The sequence below is a fragment of the Sardina pilchardus genome, chromosome 10 (assembly GCF_963854185.1).
Source record: "Sardina pilchardus chromosome 10, fSarPil1.1, whole genome shotgun sequence".
Classification (NCBI taxonomy): domain Eukaryota; kingdom Metazoa; phylum Chordata; class Actinopteri; order Clupeiformes; family Clupeidae; genus Sardina; species Sardina pilchardus.
In genome coordinates, this window is record NC_085003.1 from 21,936,354 (window position 1) to 21,943,853 (window position 7,500).

Consider the following 7,500-nt stretch of genomic DNA (forward strand, 5'->3'; position numbering starts at 1 on the left):
GGTCTGGTTAGCACAGGGACTGGTTGTGTGATGGAGCCGAGGACCGTGGGACTGGGGAGTGAGCTAATGGAGGCTCCAGTGGAGGAGGTGAATGTTCTCAGAGCACCGTAGTCAATATTGTTGTTGCGTTGGAGCGGTGTAGCTGGTAGAGGGGAGGCCAGGAGGGTTGAGTGGTAGCTGATATAGGTGAGTGGTTGCTAATCACCTCTTGGTTTAATGACACTTGACTGATCTTGATTTTGATTGAACTATGTATTTACTCACAACCGTACTCGGTGTTCACAGTTTGTTTATTTTTATTTGTTTGTTTGTCTGTTTGTTTGGGTCAGTTTGCCAGTTGAGTTTGGTTACCGTCCAAATATACATATTTTTACTTGACTGAAAGACACAGCCAAAAGAATGTAGACTTCCTCCAGTTATTGGAATGAACTGTAAAAAGAAGACTGTGGTTATGGGAACAGTACTGTGTGGTTTAATTCATTTAAATAGCATACAGACAAAGCACTCATTTGATGGATGAGGAATGATTCTGTCTAATTGACAGATGTGTTGAATTCTTTAAGACAATAATGAAGAATAGACGAGGCACCCAAACTGTAACTTCTGTGTGTGTGTGTGTGTGCGTGTGTGTGTGTGTGTGTGTGTGTGTGTGTGTGTGTGTGTGTGTGTGTGAGGCCAGATGTACTGTAAATGGCCTCCTCTACCTGCCCCGCTAGTCATGATGGCACATGTGTTAGTTCTCTGCTCCAGTCGTTAGGAGGGTTTACCTGAGGAGGCCACTGGTGGTATGTTTTCAACCCAACACACACTCACACACACACACACACACACCTGAGACTGACAGTGGCATTAGCACAAGTGTGTTTGGGATATGTTGGCTTCGTTCCCTTGGTGTTTGTTTAACCTCAGAGTTTAGCATATTGAGGACAATCTGTCGTCAGCTAAATGGCTTTACTAACTTCATCTCAAGTTTACCACTATATATGTTTTTACAGTTCCTACCGAAAACTATCAGTTATGTCGCTGTAGTTCATGTGTTCATTGTCAACAACTTTGCTGTTCATTTTGTATTTATTATCTGTCTTGCATTGACACTGTTGCATCTGTTATGCATATATTACTGCTAATAAACAATAATAAATATGATCATGTTTGGAGTGTAATTCTTGTCCAATCAGTATACTGCGTGTGAAGCTGGAGGTGCCAATAGAATAGACCAATCAGAGGCCTTGTCGTTTTCAGGCCTCTGTGTCTGTTGCATGTTCTCAGGTTGTCTGTCCCGATCTTGTGAATGCTTCAATTTGGTAAAAAAAATCAAATAAAAGTTCAGTTGGACTCATTTGATCTTAGAGTTCAAAGTAGGTCCCTTTCTTGTGAACGCGATATCTCAAAAATACCTTGAGACACGTTCTTCAAATATGGTGTGTACAGTCACTTGGACTTAGAGATCAACTGATGTATTTGATGTATTAGATGTAATACATACCTGGCCACACAAATGTATGTCAACCAGTGCTCCAGAAGCATAATGTAAGCCTCGGTAATTGTAGTAATTCCGTGTTCTGAACTCGTCTGCACTGGAAAATGATACTGAAAGGACTCTGCAGCATCACATTTCTGCTCAGGGTCCCTAAAGCTCGAGCTGCCGAAAATAGACCGCAGAGGCTCTGCAGTGTGTGTGTGTGTGTGTGTGTGTGTGTGTGTGTGAGAGAGAGAGAGAGAGAGAGAGAGAGAGAGAAAAAGAGAGAGAGCTAGAGAGAGAAGAGAGTCTCAGTAGCTCAGTGAACACTCGCTCTAGGAATGTGTGTGTGTGCACCACTGCTTCAGGACTGAGCTGAGGCCTGCTGAACAGCGAAGCCTGGGACTTGAGTTTATTTCACAGCTGACTGGACTTGCCTCTCTCCCGGGCAGCTGACTCGGGGGGGCTCCAGCCTGTAGTCCAGCAGGAGTCAGCAGAGAGGGGCTGGGACGGCTGGCAGCGCGTGCCTGTGGGATGGGAAATGCCTATATAAAGCCGTCTTGTTCTGTGGCGTTCCGGGCTGTTCTGTGCTGTTCTATTTGAGGCTCTCTTGGCTACGCCGTCACCTGTGGGAGCCGTTCCACGCTGAGCGCCATATGCAGGGCAGGAGGAGGGGGAGGGGGTGTTTAGAGACCATGGACAGCTCGGTGGCAGGAGGGCTTGTGTTTAGACTGCTGAGGTAAACAGTGACTGCCCTCTGGTTCACGCATGGATTGCCTCAGTGACCAAAATGGAAACTTGACATCTGGCATCTGGCCTGTCTCAAGATTGTGTGTGTGTTTGTGTGTGTGTGTGTGTGTGAGAGATTTAATGTTTGAACAAGTGACAGTGTGTGTGTGTTAGCGGCGTCATGTTGGCTGTTCTGTGGCGGTGGCTTGCCGTGCTCTGGTTGTGGTTCTGGGCGTGGGTGCGGTTCGGATCACAGTGGGCCCGCACCAGGCAGGCCGCACAGCCACCCCTCACACTGGACAGTGACATCCCTCAGGAGGAGGAGCTCTGTTATAGCCAATCAGAGGAGTGGAAGACTGACCAATCAGCCAGGACCTACGGTTACCATGACGACGCAGCGATGGTGGCTGTGCAGACAAGCACTCACACTTTCTACGTACGTTGGAACGCTCACACTCATGCATGATTCTTAAATGTCTCACCTGTGCAACAGGTGTGCAAGAAGGAATGATGTGTGTGTGTGCGTGTGTGTGTACAGGTGGACCTGGAGCGTCTAGCAGAGTGTGGCGAATATTTCCGGGCCCTCTCCCACTCCAGTATGATCGAGACGAGCCAGCGGCGGATTGTTCTAGAACACGTGCCCTCCGAGGTCTTCCACAGCCTGCTGCAGTTCTACTTCCTGGGTCACTTCCGCATGGCGCCGTCACACCTGCCCGCCAACCTCCAGGTGAGTAGCTACCTGCTCTCCTCCGCCTACACCTCCCGCCTGCTGGCCCACCTGTCCTCGCTCCTGACGCCACTCACCTGCCCGGCGTACCTGGAGCTGTCCAAGCGGCTGGGCTGCCCCGAGCTGCGCCACCAGGTGCTCCTCTACCTGAGCGCTCACCTGTTGGAGCTGCCGCACCTGAGTCGGGCGCTGGAGCCCCGCGAGAGAGAGCTGCTCCCGGACCTGCGCTCCGCCGGAACCCTCCGTCTCTGCTGCCTGCGCAAGGAGAACCTGTGCGCGCGGAACGCGCTGGAAACTCAGGCGGTGCGGAGGGTCTTCTGCCTGGAGGAGGGGGAGGGGGAGGGGGTGGAGACCACGGGGTGGACCCCGCTGACGGAGATGCCGTTCCAGGCGGATAAGTGGTGCTTCACCACGGCGGTGCTCTTCAACTACCTCTACCTCGTCGGAGGCTACCGCCACCGGGCCGCCCGCGGATACGAGTTCAAGATGGCCTCGTTCCGCTACAACCCCCTCACCCAGCAGTGGGCCCCAGTGGCGCCCATGATCAAGGTGCACAGCAGCATGCAAGCAGTCCACTAGTCACGCTTAATGCACCCATAGTCAACATGCACAACAGTCTAGTACTAGCAGTACACTAGTCACGTTTAATGCACCCATAGTCAACATGCACAACAGTCTAGTACTGGCAGTACACTAGTCACGTTTAATGCACCCATAATGCACTCATAGTCAACATGCACAACAGCATGCAAGCAGTCCGCTAGTCACGCTTAATGCACCTATCAACATGCACAGCACAACAGCCTGCTAGCAGTCCGCTAGTCACGCTTATTACACCCATAGTCAACATGCACAACAGCCTACTAGCAGTCCACTAGTCACGCTTAATACATTTACTTTTACTCATTTGGCAGACACATTTATCCAGCCAAATGCAATGTACCGGTAATGTAATGTAATCCAAAGCAACTTACAATAATGGAACAACATTTTGGCTATATAGCGCTGCGCTACATCGTTAGTATAACGTTTAAACTACAGTGCAGAGGAGACTTTAGCTAGGAGTTGTCAGTGCATCTGTCAATACTAGGACTAGAGGATACTTACATCCATGATCAAGATGCCCAGCAGTCTGCTAGTCATGCTTATTACACATTACATTATTCTTACTACTCATTATTAGTGGGCTTGCTGCAAGGCTATCTATATTGTTTTTCTTTGCCCGTTTTTTTAAGACGCCTCTTCTCCTAGAGCGTTTGAGCTATCGACGCGGTTCAAACACTAAAAAATCAGGCCCGATCCGGTGTAGGTTGCTTGTTAATGTCGGATGGCTGCCGGTTGTCGTTTTTCCGTTATTCCCGTTTTTAGACCCTTGTAGTTCCGCCATGCTCCACCAGAGGCGTTTCCCCGTTGAAATTAATGGGGGACTGTTCAGGCGTTCACATCACTGCCCCCTGGTGAGCAAGCCCACTCTTGCAGCTCCTCCACGGAGAGGCACATTTCTAGTTACACCAGTTACACAGGCACTCAGTCAAGATGGCATCTAGTTATTACACCAATCATGATGTAATTAGAGTCAACTAGACTACAACACCAATTACACAGTCACTCAACACGTCATCTAGTTATGAGTCGACCACTACTATTGCCTCACATTTACTGTCAACTTCAGCTACCATTTACTCTATGAGTAACGCTGTTAATTATTACACCAATCACATTACAACTAATCCTGTCGACTTTAGACTTTTGGCTTAATATTTGCTTGTCTGTGTGTGTGTGTGTGTGTGTGTGTGTTTTGTGTGTGTATTTCGGTGTGTCCATAGCACAGACGTCACTTCAGCGCGGTGGCGTGTGCGGGGTGTGTGTATGCCGTGGGCGGCTGGTACCTGGACTCGCTGGTGACCCCTGACTCCAGCACGAGCCTGTACACGGCGGTGGAGCGCTACGACCCCTGGGCCGACCGCTGGGCCTTCGTGGCGTCGCTGCCGCTCAGCGACTTCCGCTTCAGCCTGTCGCTGGCGCACGACTCGCCCCTCACGGCCGCGCGCGCCGACTGCCTCTACGTGCTGGGCAGCATCTACCGGACCGGGGAGAAGCTGGTGCTCCGGTACAGCACCACCAACGGTGTGTGTGTGTGTGAGTGGGTGTCTGTGTGTGTGTGTGTGTGTGTGTGTGTGTGTGTGTGTGTGTGTGTGGGTGTGTGTGGGTGTGTTTGTGTGTGGGTGTGAGTCCGATATAGCACCACCAACAGTGTGTACTGTATGTGTGTGTGTGTGTGTGTGTGTGTGTGTGTGTGTGGGTGTGGGTGTGAGTCCGATATAGCACCACCAACGTTGTGTGTGTGTGTGTGTGTGTGTGGGGGGGGGGGGGGCTGATACAGTACCACCAACTGTGAGACGGATGGAGGCAAGAGACAGGAGAAGCACAGAGTGTGTGAGGGGAAGTGTGCATGAGTCCCTGGGGTCCTGTGGATCCAGTGCTAAGTATCAAGAATATTGATTGATGAAATCGGTGTATAAGTATCAACTGTCTCTCTATCTTCCTGTCTGTCTGTCTGTCTGTCTGTCTGCTGTCAGACTGCTGGTCGGAGCTCCTGCCCACTTTGACCCGAACGGATGCCCTCATGCCCAGCCTCTTCTTCCTGGGTGCCACAGACAAGCTGCTGGTGATTGGCGGAAACAACACCGAAACCATGGTAACCTCATTCTGTGTGGACTCTCAGCGCTGGGGGCGTGTCCGGAGCATGGAGAGAACAGCTCTCATTGGTCAGGGGACAGTTGTGGACGGCGAGGTCATCATATCAAGTTTAAAACATGACGCTGTGATCAGACTGAATACGGACTCTCTCTCCTTCTCCCTCCTCCCCCCTCTCCCCATCCCTACCTGCTACGAAAGTGTCTTCCACCTCTACTTTTAACACACCGCAAACGTCCAACAAACGTATTACAAACGTCCAACAAACTTATTACAAAGTATAACAAATATCTTTAAACATATTACAAATATCTTATAAACGTATTACAAACATCTTGCTCAGCATGTCTTGCCCTGCACCTCCCCATCCCTACCTGCTACGAGAGCCTCTTCCACCTCTTTTTAATTCATCGCACACGTATTACAAATGTCTTATAAACGTCTTACTCAGCATGTTTTGTCCCTCCTCATGCAGTTTGTTGTAGCATACACTGTGTCTATGCAACAGAACTGAGAGAGACTTTAGGCAAACACCACTCCACCTCACGTGTGTGTGTACACTTGTGTAAGTTTAACTACATACAATACATACCGTACACACATTCAAATCCACTTTTATGCTGCTTCTACTTCTTATGGTTATGTTTATGGTTATGGTATTGAGAAGACACTTTCGTCCAAAACAACATACAAATTACATAACATGAAGAGTTAAATTTAATGGTGAACAATTGAAAAGTTGGTTACTATTTAAGGAGAATAGCAATAATAAACAACAATGGCAATTCAATCAATAGCTTAAGGAAAAAAACTAAATACTATGATATACAAACCATAATGCTTTATAAACTAAGTGCATGTTGAACAGATATGCCTTAAGATCCTTGGTGAATAGCTGTTTTAGCTGTAAACACCAAAAGCTCAGTTTTTGAGAGATTAAGCTGAAGGTATTCTTATAGCATGCAGAAATCCAATGGGAAATGCTGGAGTCCTCAGGTGGGAAAGATAGATGTTGAGTGTCATCTGCATAGCAATGGTAGTCAAATCCATGGGAGTGAATGGTCTCACCTAAGGAAGTGGTGTAAATAGAGAAAAGCAGGGGCCCTAATACTGATCCCTGAGGCACACCTGGAGAGGTCACGAGACTTTGATACCTGTCCCTGCAAAGACACGGTGAACGAACGCCCTTTAAGGTATTCAAACCAGTCAAGAGCTTTCCCAGAAATTCATGGTTCATGGTTAGTATCAAAGGCTGCAGATCAAGTACAGGATAATTCTGAGATATTACTAGAATCCTGTAGTTATTGTATTATGACGATTTACTAGAGTTATCATTCTGTTCAAATATGTATTAAATATGACTGCTGTACACCTATAATTTTCAATGAGAATGTTTGTTGTTGTATTATTATCCCTTTTGACAAAAACCTCTGCAATGATCCATAACCATATTATTATAAAAATGTGTTCCTAGGACACAGTTGGATATCAGGCACATGTCCTTGCAGGACATATTGATGTGTGTCAGTCTAATAACCCTGTCATGTCAGCCTGTCCCTGCTTCCAGTTTAAACATTAAACATTTGACATTGTTTCACTATGTTCGCAATCTGACCTCTAATTCTCCTTGAGGATACTGTATGCCGTGTGGAGCTCTGCCCACTTAAGGTGTGTGTGTACGGTTTTGTTGATGTTTCGTACTGTTATGTACTGTATGTGAGGTTCTGTGCACTTAAGATATGTGTGTAAGGTTATGTTGATGTTTCTGTACTGTGTGTGTGTGTGTGTGTGTGTGTGTGTGTGTGTTAGTTAATGTTACTGTGTTGTCATGTTTGCTTTTATGCCAAACTGGTTGTAGCTGATTGGTTGCTATGTGGGCACCTGGTTG

The 7,500-nt window shown here is 47.9% G+C and overlaps 2 protein-coding genes across 2 annotated transcripts in view; both read left to right on the plus strand.

Annotated features, from left to right (window-relative positions):
• The window catches only part of chkb (choline kinase beta), an 11,909-nt gene extending 10,766 nt beyond the window's left edge, over positions 1-1,143 (plus strand). Inside the window, exon 11 of the mRNA XM_062547017.1 lies at positions 1-1,143. This exon is cut by the window's left edge and continues 1,731 nt beyond it. The gene's annotated coding sequence lies outside the window, so the exon portion shown is untranslated.
• Positions 1,144-1,767: 624 nt separating this feature from the next.
• Positions 1,768-7,398, plus strand: LOC134094678 (kelch-like protein 42). Its single transcript, XM_062548296.1, has 4 exons — positions 1,768-2,624; positions 2,727-3,464; positions 4,742-5,042; positions 5,495-7,398. The coding sequence occupies exons 1-4, from the start codon at positions 2,370-2,372 to the stop codon at positions 5,833-5,835; spliced, it is 1,635 nt and encodes a 544-aa protein (XP_062404280.1). The 5' UTR covers positions 1,768-2,369; the 3' UTR covers positions 5,836-7,398.
• Positions 7,399-7,500: the final 102 nt, after the last annotated feature.

Coding starts and splice junctions, on each gene's coding strand:
- LOC134094678 (XM_062548296.1), top strand. CDS start 2,370: ATGTTGGCTGTTCTGTGGCGGTGGCTTGCCGTGCTCTGGTTGTGGTTC. Junction 3,465..4,741: donor CAGTGGCGCCCATGATCAAG/GTGCACAGCAGC, acceptor GTGTGTCCATAG/CACAGACGTCACTTCAGCGC. Junction 5,043..5,494: donor CCGGTACAGCACCACCAACG/GTGTGTGTGTGT, acceptor GTCTGCTGTCAG/ACTGCTGGTCGGAGCTCCTG.